The 17,285-nt window shown below is 38.6% G+C and overlaps 1 protein-coding gene across 1 annotated transcript in view; it reads left to right on the forward strand.

Moving 5' to 3' along the window:
• Window positions 1–2,626: 2,626 nt before the first annotated feature.
• Window positions 2,627–17,285, forward strand: part of chst8 (carbohydrate (N-acetylgalactosamine 4-0) sulfotransferase 8) — a gene marked incomplete at both ends in the record, with an annotated part of 115,335 nt that continues 100,676 nt past the window's right edge. Inside the window, one exon of the mRNA XM_083914322.1 lies at window positions 2,627–2,786. Within this exon, the coding sequence (XP_083770448.1) occupies window positions 2,627–2,786 (160 nt within the window). The remainder of the gene's footprint in view (window positions 2,787–17,285) is intronic.

Consider the following 17,285-nt stretch of genomic DNA (forward strand, 5'->3'; position numbering starts at 1 on the left):
TTAGGGAGCCTTTTAAGCGGTGCTGGGCGTAGAAGGCCAATTACCTTCAGTAGCTCCATTCCAGCATATGCTCTTCTGTCAGTCACCATCTTAATCCCGCCCTACATGAGATAAACGATTATGATTGGCCTGTCAGATATCAAGTTGCTGGAAATCTGTCTGAATGTGAAGGGGGATGGGCACATCTGCCAGAGCCAATGAAGCATGATCTTGGCAAATCCCAGACTAGGTTCCACTGCTAGAAAACATCAGCCCATAGAAAACATTTCATTGTAGAAATTTCTTCTCTTAATATCCAAAGACAATTCTGAACTTTGTATTGAGTTCATTCAAAAAAGAAGAGGCTCTCTTAACCTGAAGTAACATCTATACCTTCAGTCAGTTTAGGCATGATGACTTGTCTTTCAAAATAAATAGTTGTCCCACCAGCCCTTGTTGACACTATTCGAATAAGCTGAGCCATTCCTCGTCTTAGTGGAACAATGTTGTAGCTGTAATGCATCAGCAAACTGTGCTTCACTCCTGCTACGGCTGCATTTGCACTGATTAAAGCCCAAAAGCAAAGTTTGGGTATGCAACCCACAATGGCTAATTAAAAAAACCCTGGATGCAACACAAACAACATATCCTTCATCATTCTCTCTTTAAACACAAATGCACACACCCATACTCATTTTTTCCATTCTCCTGCATGTTGAGTTGTTAATGTCTTGTGTGTCATTGTTTGTTACTTGATTATATGGTAAGACATTGTAATCAGCCTTTCAGGATTTGTGTTTCACCTGTGTGTTTGTACTTCACCATATATTTCATCGTCTCTGTATTTCATAATCCATATAAACAAGATGACAGTAAAAACTAAAACCCTTGTATATTCAAGCATCACGTCATGAAAAATGTCAGATTATCATTTATAGCTTATTTATAACTTCCGATTTTAGCACGGGGTGCAGCCTGAAAGTCAAGTTCTGGACATCACTAAAACACGATGACAATACATGCTTGACTAGTCACTGAAGCTCATTTGCATATTAATTTGAAGAACTATTCTACATGGCTTATATTCTGTATGAACACAGCCTCGAGTTGGTCTGCGCTTAAGCCAGTTGAACTGGAATTGTGTTTACCAAACTGTATCCTAACAGGAATTAGGTGTCAGCTCATCTTGCTTCTATGTTGATTTTTGAGAAACTTACTTTAAGTAATCAAAATTCAGAGATTTTTGCCTCGTATTAAAATAGACAGAGGTGTTGGGTTCAATAAATAATACACACTACCTTATTTTGTCCTTCTGTCCGTCTATAACCCAAATTGAAGTGCCTGTCATGTGAATGTGCACAGTGAAACAAGTCTTAATGCTGAAGTAAACACTATAATCAAGTTAAAAATGATAGGATTACTTCATATCTCCTCAACACAATATTGGAATATGTATTTTCTTTCAACAAATAAGTAACTTTTTTCTTTAATCTAAGACAGCTGGTTTACACTACAAGTAGACACAGTATCCATCTGAAGAAACCATTCACTTTAGAACAGTTATTTACATACATATACCAGACGTCTAGGCATAATTCAGATCATTTTCCCAAGTAAAAATACTGGAATATCAAAATACTCTATTGCAAGTAAATGGCCTGTATTAAAAATACAAAAAAGTGTGTAAGTAGTATTGGTAAAATGTACTAAAAGTCTCAAAAGTAAAATAACTTATAATTCCCCAAAAATGTGAAAGTTTTACTGTATATAAAATTGGATTGTTATAACTGATGCAGTGTTAGCATTTTACTCTTACACTTGGTTGTAGATCATTTTAACTATAGGCCGCTATTAGGTAATTTAAACTACAACAGTGCATTATATTTGTAAAGTTGATAGTAATTTAAGTTATGAATTAAGTGCAGTGGAGTAAAAAGTACAATATTGACCTTGAGTACAAGTAAAAGTTAACGTAACCTTAGTTAAAGTAACATAAATTGGAGATGCTCATGTAAAAGTGCCTCAGCCCTTTGAGATTTTTGAGGAAAGGTGCACTATAACAAAATGTATTATTTTTATTATCAGGTTTGCAAGCTATTTCAGTGAATGTATTTAGTTACTTTCTACTACTGCCATTTACTATACTGTTTGATTTTTTTTCCCATGTAAGATTGTTGCAGAGAAATGAAAAACACACTCTACCTCTTGTCACAGCCCAGGCTCAGTGGGCTGGACAAAAGGGGAGGCCCAATGGGATTTAAAGTCATTTAAACATTGTTTTTCTTTGAAACTAAGACAAAAACATGATGAATGAACCTGTAGTTTGTAAGTAAGTGGTGTTTGTAATGCTGAATGTATGTGTGGTGTTGTGAAGATGATGATGATAGTGAGAGGGGGCAGTCTAAATTACCTATAGAATCAGGTGCACAACATCATTTTAGATGGATTTTCCCATCTTTAGCTGCAGACAATAAAGTGACATGTGAAGGGACACCACACAAGACAGCAGGACTGGAGAACTGACAGGGTCAGATCCGATCCAATCCTATTATGTCCATGCCTCTCTTTGCCTCCTGATCTTCCTATGTCATCGTTTTATTTGATTTTTTCCAGAACATATTACATTAACGACCCACTGTGTTGCATCATGCTGGGGATGAAGTGGAAGATGGTGGTGGACTCTCTGCGTGGACGGAGAAGGAGGCTGCCCTGGTTCCTTTGGTTTGTCCTGCTGTTTGCTGCTGGAGGTCTGGTTCTCTTCATCCACCAGCGAGATCTGTCGGAGATGGTCCAGCAACAAGGCCCAGGTTAGTCTCTACTTCGCTTTTGAAAGAGGAGCACACACTTGCCTGTATTGAATGCAAAACACGGCCATTACTTTTCATGAGGAGGTGCAAGAGTGCCATATCCATGCCAAAACAAAGAGCTGTCCAATCACAGTAAGGTTGATGAGGAATATATAAATAGTGATCGATTATATCATTAAACTTATTTGTAACTTTTTTTGTCCATGGTCATCAGTATTTTGACCTCTTAACTATACAAATGACCTCAAAAGTTTGAAAAACTTTCCTTGTTATACATTTTACATTACCTCTGATCAAATGAGGAAGGTTGAGCTTTATGGTGATATAGTGTTAATGTATTCTATAACAGACCAACGCTGGTTTTGCCCACAGTGTGATTGGGCAGACCTTCAGCTGTGGTCTGCCGATAACTAATGGAGTTAGGTAACAGAGCCAGTTAAACTAGTTTTCTACACTGTGTTGAAACCGGCTGCTGACTTGGCTTATTGAGACAAGCTGTTGCTGTGACCGTAACCATGAGATGACATATCGTTGGCTGTTGCTTCCATCAATTGTGGCTGTAGCAATGGCTGGGCTTTGGTTGTTGCACATTAGTTTAAAGTAGTAACACTGACTATAACTGACTATAGTATGAGTGTGTGTGTGTGTGTGTGTGTGTGTGTGTGTGTGTGTGTGTGTGTGTGTGTGTGTGTGTGTGTGTGTGTGTGTGTGTGCGTGCGTGCGTGCGTGCGTGCGTGCGTGCGTGCGTGTGTGCATGCGTGTGTGAGCTTGTGTGTGTGTGTGTGTGCGTGCAGTAAATTGACATGTTAGTGCTGGTTGAGCATTGTAGTGAAGCTATTCCTGAACTCCTATGTAGATCACTAACATATCTTTCATATCAGATATAATCACTGCAGGTTCAGATCTCATGTGGCATTTGGTGATAAAGTCACAGTACAGTTTCCATAGCCCTTTTCATACAGTAGTACCAGAGATTGTAGATATCGCCTGAGCAATAACCTTATCCTCAGCCACAATTTTAACCATCGCATTAGGGCAGAGTAGCTACAGCTGCGGCTACAGCCAGTGGCCCTCAGATAGAGTTTCCACGGAGATAGAGGGGGGCCCTACTTTCAATTTCCAAATGAGTCAAACCTTTGTCCTCATAAAGGGACCCAATGTGCTTCTGCTTGGCACTCAGCATTAAGGAGATTGGGGTTTAAGCTGCCGTGAGTGTCCTGACCGTGTAAAACAAAGCTGCTTCATGTCTCATGAAACAGGAGATCAGCTGCTTACTTATGTCCCTTTGGCTTGTGCTACACTTTCAACCTAAATGACAGCAGGATTAGTTGTTTTCTGCATGTTCCTGCTGTTTGTGGAACCGCCCCCTGACTTGTCTTGAACTCAGATTTATTTTTATAGACATCAGGGACTCATTGGTGATTTTTCCTCATTTTGCCTTCAGAAACTACATTTTTTGGGGTTATTCTGTGTAGGCATTTTGGATTGAACTCTTTAAGATATGTTTGTGATTTTCAAAGAACATGGAGATAAAGTGGTTTAGCAGGCCCTCTGGGGATAAATCTGTAAACCAAAAAAAATCCACTTTTTTCACCAGTTGAGAAACTAAATCACATGTTACAGTACGAGCCACTTAGCCAAAGGGGACTTTCACCAACCCTCTAATTTCCCCCTGATTGTCAGATGCTTTCAGCATGCGTTCAATGACACAAACAGCAGACCATACACAAGCACATATGCAACGCTGACACACACATCAAATAAAATACAAACCATGACAACCAGTATTATTTGGTATTTATGAGAAATATCAGACCAAGACCCAGGTAGTCAGAAGTTGGTTCATGCATTTTTGGATTACTCCAATTTGTTAGTCTTACATATTGTGAATGTTCACTTTTATTCACGATTCAATGACTTAATTAATTTAGGTTTTTTATTAAAAGGAACAAACACAGTTTAAACAGTAGTGAAAAGTGTTTGTAACGTATACATGCTGAAAATGAAGTGTGGCTTTTCAATGTCTCTCTCTCTTGTGACTTTCTCACCATTTTTTGAGCATGTAGCATATGTCTTAAGATAAGGTTTGCAGCCTAAGCACATCCTTTTATCTCTTCTGCTGTATCGCGCTTGAATATTGAAGTAAGAATTCTGGTTTACTAAATCATGCATGAGACTGTGTGCTGTATACTGAACACAGCGGCTGCACAGTCTTCACAGCCCCCTTGCTAAAGCACAATGAGCAAGCAGTATCTTTGCCTTAAGCTATGGTGCTTCACCCAAGCAGAAGCTCATATCTAATAGAGCTGAGTTATAATACATTGGGTGTCAGCTTTTATCTGCCTCCCCCTCCCTCTCCACCTCTTTATTTGGCTTGAAGTGTGCTTGAGACTGTTGTATCCTATGGTTTAGATGGCCTGCACAATGGTTGCTGAGAAAACTGCAGTTTAACTGGCAGCAGTCTCCCCCTGATCTCTTCCACATAATTGGTTAAGGACAATTGGAGAAACAGCAGCCGGCCTCCCAGAGAGACGAAACACCTTAAAAGCCAGCAGTTCAGATAAATTGTCTGCACAAATTTACACCTCTAGGCATTTTTCAGATGAGTGTGGCAGTAAGGATCAACTGCTCTGGTGAGTAGAAGGTCAGCCTGTGTATCGCATCACAAATCTTAAAGGGAAGCACAAATTAAAATGTCCAATATGTTATTTGTTGAAAGTTCAATCAATATATGTGAACATGAGCTACTCTCTCTCAAAGCGAGAAAATAAGTCTCAAACTTCTTTCCTAATTTATTGTTTATGCAGCAGTTCCACATCTACATACGTGATGGCATCACACAATTGAGTTTTAGCACTCACAATTTTGGATTTGGGAGAGAGTTGTTCATGTTTACTAACACTATTTACTATACTTTCTAAGACCTTGGGTATAACATGTATGAATTGGGCGTAGTTCACCTTTAATGCAGAGAAATCGATAAATGGAGCAGAAGAGGCAAAATTGCTGTTTCATTGCATGTGTGTTGGGAAGAATGTAGAGCCTTGAATTCAGTATAACTGATTATAACAGGCCATTTGTTAAGTGCCTTTAATGAAAGTTGTCTGCATGAACCTGAGTGCATACAGTTTAGCATTGCTGACCTTGGCTGGCTCTCACTTTTCAGAGAGGTCTTGCACAAACCCTGAGCTATGTTAAAGTCCCAGTCGGCAACATTTGTTTGATCATATTCACTGAAGCCAACACTATGCTCCGATAGAACAACATAAATCATCCGGTCTTAGGAAAAAAAAAAAACACACGCCTCTACAGGCACATAGAGCTTGTTGATTGTTTTGTAACAATTGACAGCACCCCTGTCATCCTGTCCAACTTTAACACAAGTGGCCTGTTGAAACATGTTTATCTGATGGTTCTCAGTTGAGATTTTCCTTTTTCAAATAAATAGTCCAGATTAAATGAATTCATTTTGCATCTTTTTTCACTCAGCCCACCATGTTGCTCGACCCATCAGCTTCAGCTGCAGCATGCAGGTGTCAACAGTGTAGAGCACTGAAAATCAGATGTAAATGACACTGGCAAAGCCCTGTTCAGTATGAATGTGCCATAACACCTACTTAAATAAAAATCAAGGGTGTGAAAACAGAATTAAATTCAGTTGTTGATAGTGGTGGAAGATTCCGGACAGGTGTGATTGGAAAAAAACTGATATTTAAAAGATTTTCCTTAGCATGACAAATTGTTGTACGTATCTTGGTTTGCTTTTGTAACCATTATACAACAACAACAACTACAACAAATTATTATTTTTCTAAAAACCAGGAGAAGTACAATAACAGCTCAAATTACTATGTGTAATGTGAAAGAGGTCGGTAGTGATTAACCCACAGATACTTATCACCAGATTCTGTAGTTCCCCTCAGGTGTTTATGCTTTTCACTTGCCTTTTACCTTATTTTCTCACTCTCATTGGCCCATAGTGTTGGGTGTTTTTTTGTCCACATCAGGCAGGTTCTTTCACTGAAAAAAGCTATAAAAGAAAAAACCCACTGTACTGTACCTGCCAGCAGATAGATACTCGCGTTAGCTGGAGAACATACAGTAGTGGATCATTTATCAGCTAAAGAGCCATACACATACATTCAACAGGTGGCCATGAAACTCAACTACAAATTATTGATAATGTGACGCTGTATCTGCTCAGTGAGCAATTGTTTGTTAAGGAAGTTGTCATTTCAATTTAAGACACAATTCAATGTCAATGTTGAGTTTCTTCACTTTCTGTGTTTTTACTATAAACTAAAAAGCTGAATGTAAAAAGAAATAAGAAACATCCTCTAGAACAATACAGTACCTTTGATTTTTGTAGGGGGGGGGGGGGGTTCTGAAAATGTCAGACTCCATTGACTGCTTCATGAATGAAACATAAAAGCACATCACTACTTTCCTTCCAATGCCATGTTACATTTAATCTCATGATATTTTCCAGTCAATTCTACCAGTCAATATCTACTTCTGCTACTGCTACTTAGAAGAAGAAGAAGTAAAAGGTCCATATTGATGGATGCAACATTTAGGCAGTATGCCACACAGTAAGCTGGCAGCTTCAGAGGAAGCATAGTGTTCAATAAATCACTGAAGAATAAATCGTATAAGCTGTTGGAGAAACACAGAGAAAGCATTGCACATGCAGGAGAGGTTAGACTATATTATACTCTAGGCAGAGGAGGTAAAGTAATCAAGATAAACAATATCTTTAGATGCTTAGAGGCTTGCTTTTTTTGGCTGTGATCATGCCAAGTTTATCATGAAACACAATGCTTTTCTACATGCAGGCCATATAAAATACAGTAAATACAAATTGAATAAAAATAATCATCTGGCTGTCCACTGTTGGCAGCCCCCTCCAACTCCCCTTCTCTATCTCCGTCCACATGGAGCCTGCCAGCAACCAGGCATATTGTTTCACGCTCTGAGGTAAAATTTGATCTCTCCGTCAGAGGTCCAGTAATCCCTTAAGCCTTGTCTGTTTGCAAAGTCCAATTTAGCTGTCTCTTAATGTAATTAAATTGTGCTGATGACCCTCAGAGCAGTGGAACGGCACTGTATTTGAATGCAAATCCTCCACTGGATGTTTGTGGGGGGAAAAAAACAGGATGTTATTTTACCCTGCTTTTCCATTCTTTCATCTGAGTGGCAAAGCTCCTTTAACAAAGCCTGTTTCTGCTGTGCTGGCACTATTCCACTATTCCTCCCAGAGCCGGAAGATCATTGGAAAGCAATTCTTGGCAAAGCCATCTTTATTACAGTGGGTTTTTTTTAACTAAACTTAAGTACAATTTTCTCCCTGAAAACAAGGGGTATTGTGTCTTTTGAGGATAAATACCAAAACATACCTTGATTGAAATGTTAAATCAGTGCAAGCTGAGCTTTGCCATCATGCTCAGTGTTAGGACAACAGGACATCTGTATCCCAGCAGCAAGTATTATAGCAACCATGGATCCTCATTCAGCTCTGCTTTTCCCTGTTCATCTCACAGAGCAGAGGAAACCTTACTGGGAACCTCTGGGATCCCCTGAACAGAAAAAAAGAAAAACAAACTATTCTCATGCATGGATAGCAGGTACCTGCATCACAGTCTCTCCAGCCTCTTCCAGACTTGGGCCATGTCAATTGGATTTAAAATGGAGCCGCTCAGAGGCAACTGCAAGGTCATGTGGTTTTCCATTAACATTAATGCCCGGGGTTTTGCCACGGGAGCCCTGCAACATAATCTGTTTTTCCTGCCATCTGATCCTGCTCGCCAATGGCTTCTATATGCCAATCTATACAAATAGATTTTATTTTTCACGTTCCTGGTCCAGCAGAGGTCAGTGTAAAAAATACTGTCTAGGGAAAAAATCCAGTTAGACACAATAGCTTAAGAACTAAATGTTGCTTGAAAAAAGTAAGACATGAATGGTTAAATTAAAGTTTAAAAAACAGACAAATAATGGAACTTTGTCAGTATCTTTTTGATATTGTCAGAGACAGGCTTATCCGTGTGGCAGTCCAATGGCAATGGGTGCGCAACCACCAATCACATTACTGCAGAGCTTCCCGATGAAGTGTTCCTCACTCTCTAAAAGTAAAAGACTTCAAAACAGCTGATCTTGTGTTGTCCAGAAAACCATGAAATATGACACGCAGACCCAAAAGCAACCATATGAGAGGAGGAGAGAGAGGACGTTGATTGATCCAAAAGAAAAGAAAAAAAAACATGCTGTGATTTTTCTTTCACACTATCAGAGTTGAAGATGCATATTTGAGCCACTGACAAGCAGGCAGGGTTCAGACCCCCACTGAGCAGCAGAACATGGCTTGGCCGTCCTGCTTGTGGCGGTGGGGCTTTCAGGTTGCCCTTTTCTATAATGACACGCTGGGTAATATTGAAAACTCCAAAGGAAATAAAAACAGAACAGGGATAGAGTACCAGGTGGATCCAACAGTGGGGAGGATTTTTGAAATTGTCTTTGAAGAGTGTAATCGCAGATGCTGCCTCCCAAAGCTGTCGTTCTGTCCCAATCTGTCACTGCATGGCTCAATACACTCTTTGTTGCTGTGTGAACACAAAAAAGGGTTCATCTTTAGGAAGCCAGTTTCAGATAAACATAGACAGTTGGGAAATCATAGACATAACAAAGGCCAAGTTCACAGTGGCATTCATGCTCCAAATTCCAATTTTCTGCCCATATCTGATTGTTTTGGATGACTGACTATATCTATTGTAGGATGGAGAACCATATCCAAAGGCTATACAAACCAATAGAGATTTCGAAAAATGACATCTGTAAAGATGTCACATCTGTTTTTGTGCCTTTCTTGCCTCTCATAGAAAAAGAATACATATTAGTTTAGGGCCGCTTTGAGTTCTGACTGACCACTGAAATGCCAACTGAGACACAACAATGTATGTATTGAAACTGTGTTTCTGTAATTATTACGAACAGGTCAGCACGCAGTCAGCCAGAGACTGATTAAACTCAGGACTTGGCTTCTTATTGCTTTTACATTGTCCTGGCCAGGGCATGAAATTTGCACCCTCCCACACACCAAATGCAGGTAACTTTTGGGATTGGCGGGTGAAACTGTCAATCTACCTGCCACGTTGGCAAACAACACTGAGCACCCTTTTCTTGGACTTTCAAAATAAAAAATGAGAAGAAGAAGAATAAAAAATATAAAAATGTGGCAGCGTATTGCTGGCGTGAAGAGGCCGCTGGCTGCAACAGAACAAAAAGAGGATGAGGAGGACGATTAAAAATGTGTTATATTAAAATATGTTAAATATAATATAAATGTTTGGCAAGTGGAGGAAGCAAAGGGGAGAGTCTGCTGCTCTTCCTCTTTAAGGACTCAGAGCCCTCAGTCTATGGTCTGTGAAAAGGGTTTTTCAATCAGTGTCTGACCTTGACATTACAGTGGAATGTAGTTTGGCTTCTGTTAGTTATTATGATTGTTATTTTTATCATTTATCTGAATGTTATTTAGTCAAAATCGTCAAAATATGTCTTATCTTGAAAAGCAAAATAAACGTAAAAGTCATTTGTTATAAATGTAATGTTTATTGTTGATCTAAAATTTAAAAAAAAATGTTGAACCTGGATATCTAATGACGCTACAGTGACAAAGAAACAGTGACTAATGGATTGCAGTTGGGTGTTAACTAAATAAATATCAGTGACCATCAGTGAGATGATATTTCTGTTATTTTCTATTCTAAATGCCTGCCACACCAGGTGGATACAGTTGTAAGTCATTAATGCAATTTAGTTGGTTAACAATTCAAAAGCACTTTAATGTGTATTCTATACAAGTTCAAGAACCATTCTTATGCATTTTCCGAGTTGTTCACTTTTATTTTAGGGACAAAAAAAATTTGGCTGGTAAAAAACCACTGTGACAGGTGGATTTTTTGTGGCTGGTAGCCAAAAAAGTTAACTTCAGTCCCTGGTTCTGGCTGTCTGGGTCCGGAGTCATTCTGCTATCTTGTTCCCATGGGAGCATCAAATTATCTGGACCGGACTGGTTATCAAAAACTGCTTAATAACAACAATGTGACTGACACATGTGGAGCCAAAACTGACATCTCTGCTCTGTATCCAATAAACTGAGGGAGGGAAATAGATTTTATTTGTTTATGTTTCCTTTTTTGTCATATTAGCCCAAGTCAGTTTCAAAGACAGTAACTGGATTTTTTTTTTTATACCAATTAGTGTTCAGTCGGTTACATTTGCATCATACTGCCAGAATAAATGAGTCAAGAAATGCACAGAGCCTCAGTTATATTGTAACTGCTGCTGAATAAAGTCTACAGTATGTTATACACATTGCATACTATAGTGGTATACTTACTATCAAAATGGTTTTGCTTAATCACCACTTTCAAATATGAACAGTATGTGTTCCATTTTGTTATCTGGATTTTATCGATTCTGCTATTAGGTCCGCCAGCCACTAGTGTCGCCGTAGAGCATTTCTAGCTGTCTTTTGTTTGCTTGCTGGTGCTGCCTCAATCAGTTGGCTAACAACGTTAAACCGGGAGAAGGCAAGTTTACCTTACAGGTTTACTGTTGACCACATAACGTTAATGTTACTACGTTATTAACTTTAACCATTACACTGCATTTGAGAGGCTGGAGGAATTTTGATTTATTTAACAGGAAGAGCTCGCTGACATTAAACATTTCTTCTTTCTGAGTGCCCTGAGAGAGACAGCAGCACGACTAACAACTTTTCTGACAAACATAATGAGCAGCCAATACAAAATACATGACAATAATACAATTAAAATATATAATAAAAACGAGTAAAAGAAGCAGATATACATCAAAATAGAGGATAATCATGAATGTATCATGCAGAATATCTACAGCCAGATGCATCTGCCTCCAAGTTATTATCAAAGGTCTTTAAATCCTCCAATGAGAGCAGGACCTGGAGTTTCAGGTGTAAATAGTTTCAGGAAATGGGAGCGGCAGACTTTCTTTATTTACACTAGATTATAAGATGTCATTAGTTGGGACTTTGTGTAATTATACAATATGGTTGCACTTCAACCCTATTTTATTATTTATTAAAACCATAAAAGACTTGATAAGGACTTGCTGCTTCCCTCAGAGACTTGAGACTTGTGACTTGTTACTGCTGCTGTCCAGTCAGAGCCATATATTGTGTAATTGATTATTTTTTTATTAATTCAATCCCAGTCAACGGAAAACTCACAAGATGTCAAAAAATCACACCTCCCCTTTAAAATTATTCAGTGTGTAGTGTATTGTATAGAATCGTATTGTTGGCTGAATTTTGTGCATCGTATCGTATCGTAAAGTGAATCGCTACAGCCTTATTAGACATGGTATGGCTATTGTTATTTGGACAAATATACTGATCATCACAAATGTTTGGCGAAATACTCGCAAAAGTTCTAATTCAGTGATCCTCAAAAGGAGGGTCAGGGACCCCTTAAGGCTCATTTATGCTCCCATTTCGTACGTAAATAGATAACGTGTGTTATCAACGTTCTAATCGTCACTCCCCTCTTGCTTTCATGCATCCTTTACGTTGGAATGGACGTTGAGCAAAACATCCTCTAGAGGGCGTCGTTCAGATTAAAAAGTTACTCCAATAAAGTTTGAAAAAAATAAATTAAAAACTAAGCTTATTACAAGATATATTGTGTCATACCTCTCCCTCAAAAGAAAGACAAAGAAGTGATTAAGCATATTTGTAATACAGTTTACCTCTCTGTCTTCTATTAATGTTGAGTATTGAACCAAATCAATCATCTCTACAGGCCTAAACGTTAGTAGTCATATTTCCGCTTTCCTTAAGGTTGGTGGAAATATTATCCACTCCTATGCCTGTCTGGAGTCAGAAAGAAACTTTGTCTGTACAATTAATTTCATCAGACAGCTCTGATGTGTTGCGTAAGCTGTATGGTTTTTCTAGAACCACTGCCTCCGTATGGGTCTGTTCATTTCAAACATAATGTTCCTTCAAAAAGCTTGTCTTCACAAAAAAGCTTCATCTTAAGTATTTCCAACCAAAAAAATGTGTGCTTTTGAGCTTTGTAGCTATCTTTCAGTAGGTTTTGAGAGGCATAGACAGGAAGAGACATACAAAGAGAGAGTGGGAGGAGAGAGGGAGGTTATATAACCACCGTTCTCACCAAGGAGACATCTTGTGGTTCAAAAGCAAAGCAGTGATAATAAATGCTAATGTTCAAGGTTGTCATCCGCTCAAGATAGGACGATTATGCAAGATGGGTTGTTGTAAGCACAACAGAACTGTACATACATTTTATTTCTCTGTTAAACAGGTCAATTCATATCTGTGAGTATTAAGTGACTCTCTCCCACACATAATGGCACCCAAGGTTCAAATACGTAGTTACTGTGAAAGATGTTACCTGCTTCTAAATTCTAGTGAACTGCCTCTGTATTTCATTAATATATTTATTACTTCATTTGTTCAAATGGCTTCCAGATTTCTCCTGCAAAATATTTGAGCCATGGAAATGAAGTCTATCTGGTTTGCCATGAATGATCTAAAGTAGAACAGTCAGGACAAAAGAAATAACAGCTGGCAGACCAAGGTCAAAATGTAACAGAGGAAATGTGATGTGTTCTTTGTGGAACCTTGGCATCTGGGGCCTGATGTTTTTTGATAAAAAAAAAAAAAAACCCTAGTCTTCAACCTACGTTGTGTAATTTGTTTCACAGTAGCATGGTGTTCTTGCAAAAGCTTCTGATACTATAGGAAAAGCTTTCCTCTAAATCGTATCAGTATAAGCTACAATATTCTACAAGATCATGCCATTACCCGCCCCTATTATGATCATGGATATTATTCCGGGAGGGATTCTACATGATTGTTCCCAAAGGACAAGCTTGGCCTTGGGAGCTGTGATCCATTTCTCCAGACTGAAGCCAGCATTCCAATTATCAAATCAGACTTGAACCCATCCCCTGTCTGTCAGCGAGACATGTTGAATGGATATCATTGTGCACTGCTGAGGCTTCCATCACTGTAATCCCTCTACAAAGTGCAGGCACTCTTAGAGGAAGATGAAAGAGCGGAGGAGAGAGTGGCCTATTCACAGTGTGTGTCACTGCAGAGGGCACAAGAAGGGAAGTCAGTGGAATCAGTGGCCTGAGCTGACGACTCCTCAGCCCTACCCCAACCAGAAAAGAACAAAAGATTAAGCCCTCCTGCTATCCAGAGTGATAACAAGCTGTCAACTTCTAAAATGTAATCTGCTGACTCCGGGAGAAGTGGTGGTGTCAGTGGAGTGGTCCGCCATCTGATGCTTATCGCCTCAATTGCGTGCCATTGATGGAGAGAACCGTGGCCCTGCTGGCAGATACACAAAAGCCACCTCTGTCTGCCACCAAACAAAGAGGTTCGCATGAGCAAAGGATTCCATACCAGGCCAATTTTCGACATATTTATATACCTATATCCCCTCAATACCTCGCCTCTCTCCCTCTCTCTCTGATGCGGGCCACAAAGGAAAGGTGATAGGAATGATAAATCCCATGAAAAGAAGCCAATAGACTGGGGATAATGAGGCATTGCCCCTGACAATGCTGACAAGTGATGGGAGGCTCCCTTCTGTCAACTTGTCCCTCAAGCCCTTCCACTCCATCGGGGCACAGATTGTTAAATGTGAAAGCCATATTGCTGCCAACACCAAGTCCTAATGCACACTTCAGTGGGCATTTGAGGCGGCAATATTGGAGCTGTCACCAAACTTCAGCCAGTAAATCAAACCAACCTGGACATTATTCAGCCTTTTAACAAGGGGATTGACATACAGCTAGTTGCCCGCACCCACTGTTTCTCATCAAGCTTTTGCTGTTCCACCCCCCTTTGTTTCCAATGCCCACAACATTACTTTCACTGCCAGATGGCTATTAAAACATACAGGGCCATCTTTGATCATATTAGCTATAAATATTGACAAGCTGTTTTTTGTTGTTGTTTCTTGCTGGATATGTGTGGGGGTTGCCTCTAATAGGGTGAAGAATCTAATATTCCTGTTCATACATAAAGCCACTTGAAATCTTGGTAGTTCTGAAAGAGAAAGAGAATTAGTCACACAGGAGTTATTTCAGACTGTTTGCAATTTGATTTCAGACCAGGGCCAGAGGGTTTTCCCTTGTGGACTCGGAGCTATTGATCCTGAAACACCAGTCATATGATATGAAATAGATACTCTTATTTTTTTCAGGACAGCCAAGTGAAAGAGAAATGACTTTGACCTGGTGCTATTTTGGATACCCCAGAGTCAGTCTGTGCAGGCTGGTTTGATGGTGTCTGGTGCTCAGAAGTAGCGATTGATAATTATCAATAACCAAGACAACAGAACAAAGTTGTACACATTTTTATAGTAACTAATGTTGTATACTAATGTTGTATACAGTATTAGGTATCTTATGCATCCAGAAAAAAAACATTTATGTTTCACAACAAAATACTTGTTGTTTTACTGAACATCAACATGCGAACATGCTTTCAATGACAATAAAAAAACTCAGGTAGAATGTTTACCATGTTTATCATCTCAGTTTACCATGTCAAAATGCTAACACTTCCTAATCACCACTAAATGCAAGATATTGATGATACGTGCGTGTCAAAAAACTGAAATATTTGAATTGTGATGTGATTATGATGCTAGATTAAACTTCAGGGCGTCAACGTTATTAAAAATATATCCACTGCATACTAATGTTAATGTCAGTCCATCCAGTAGTTTTCCAAATATTTCAAGAACAACTAATAATGTAAACTATCAGCATTCATCTTCTTGGGACCATGAATATCAGTGCCAAATTTCATGGCTGTCTATCTAATAGTTGAGATTTTTCAGTCTGGACCAAAGTGGTAGACTTACTGAACATCCAAAAACCATGCAGCAAGCTCAGCTAAAATTATACAGATATTGCTAATATAGATATACCTTTTTCAACCTCACAAACCATGAATAATTAACATTCCTTCCTTTTGTTTACATTTACTGCTGGAGTACTATTAACAACTCTCGTCTTGAGGTGTAATCCAGATTGCTTTGTCTCATCAAATATGAGAAACTATGAGCTCACTCTTTGACAAAAAAGTCAATTTCCTGCCTTGTGGCTGGGTTACTGGTCTGGAAATGAGTGTGGCCGTGCCAATGGCTTATGTGTGTAAAACCAGAGGGCCAAAGAAAGGAAATGATCAAGACCGAAGATCCTGTTATGTGTCTTGCTTGATTCTTTTTTTCTCATCCATCTATCCTGAGGTAGATTGACATTATCAGGATGATGATATTCAGCACCATCCAGCTTCCCATTGACCATACCACTATTGTTTTCATGCTTCAAATGAACCAAGCACAGCCTCAGCTTGCACTTGGCACTCAGCACTATGTCGTTTTGTTAGTCTCATTGCTTGTAGATCTATCCAGTTGCGTACTTGTAGTGAAGCAAGTCTGTATTTAGCGACCATCAGAGTTGCATGAGGCAGTGAGGAGTAAATTAACTGTCCGATGTGGTTCACACATCTCTGTATGCAAGTGCAACGTTAACCTTCCCATAATATAAGCTGGTGTTCACAAGTATGATCAACAACACCACTTATAAATGATCTATTTTAATTAAATTAGTGCTAGTATTATAATCACAGCATGTGCATTTTTTTTTTTACTTTATAAACATGAAGTGCAAATGGAAAATTTCCCCTTTGTGGGATGAATAAAGGATTATGAACTGAACATGTTAAGTAGTTATAAAGCTCAGCAGCTCTTACAATGTATTAAATGTATTTTTAATTTGACTATTTAAGTGTTTTAATTAATACAAATAACTGATTTTCCACGTTCTGTCATCTAATATTTTATTCCATTACTTTACTTGATGATGTTTGAGTTTTTAAATGTCAGTATCAGTATCGAGATATTTTAGGCAGGTATCGTACCAAAGTCATTATTTTGGTATTGTGGCAACATTGTTTTCACAACAATAGCTATAAAATAGGAATTTAATCAAATTTCTTATCCTTCTGTTATTACAAAACACATTTTTGTAGTTCATGGCATAAAAACATCTCTTTACCACATCTGTAAGGTGCTGGAAAAGCTTGAAAATAAACCTTATAAGTGCTTGAAAAGTGCTTGAATTTAATCTTGGTAAAGGTGTAAGAACCCCGAAAATACTTATGGGAAAGCTAGTGCAATATATATAATATTAAAATCATGGTTGTTATATTATTGCTTAAATGAAACCGTGTTCACTTCTTATCATGTGCAATATTAAAATCATGGTTGTTATATTATTGCTTAAATGAAACCGTGTTCACTTCTTATCATGTGCAATATTAAAATCATGGTTGTTATATTATTGCTTAAATGAAACCGTGTTCTCTTCTTATCATGTTCAATAAACTAAAATCACCTCACCCTTTGTATCTCTACT

Source organism: Echiichthys vipera (genome assembly GCF_963691815.1).
Source record: "Echiichthys vipera genome assembly, chromosome: 1".
Classification (NCBI taxonomy): domain Eukaryota; kingdom Metazoa; phylum Chordata; class Actinopteri; order Perciformes; family Trachinidae; genus Echiichthys; species Echiichthys vipera.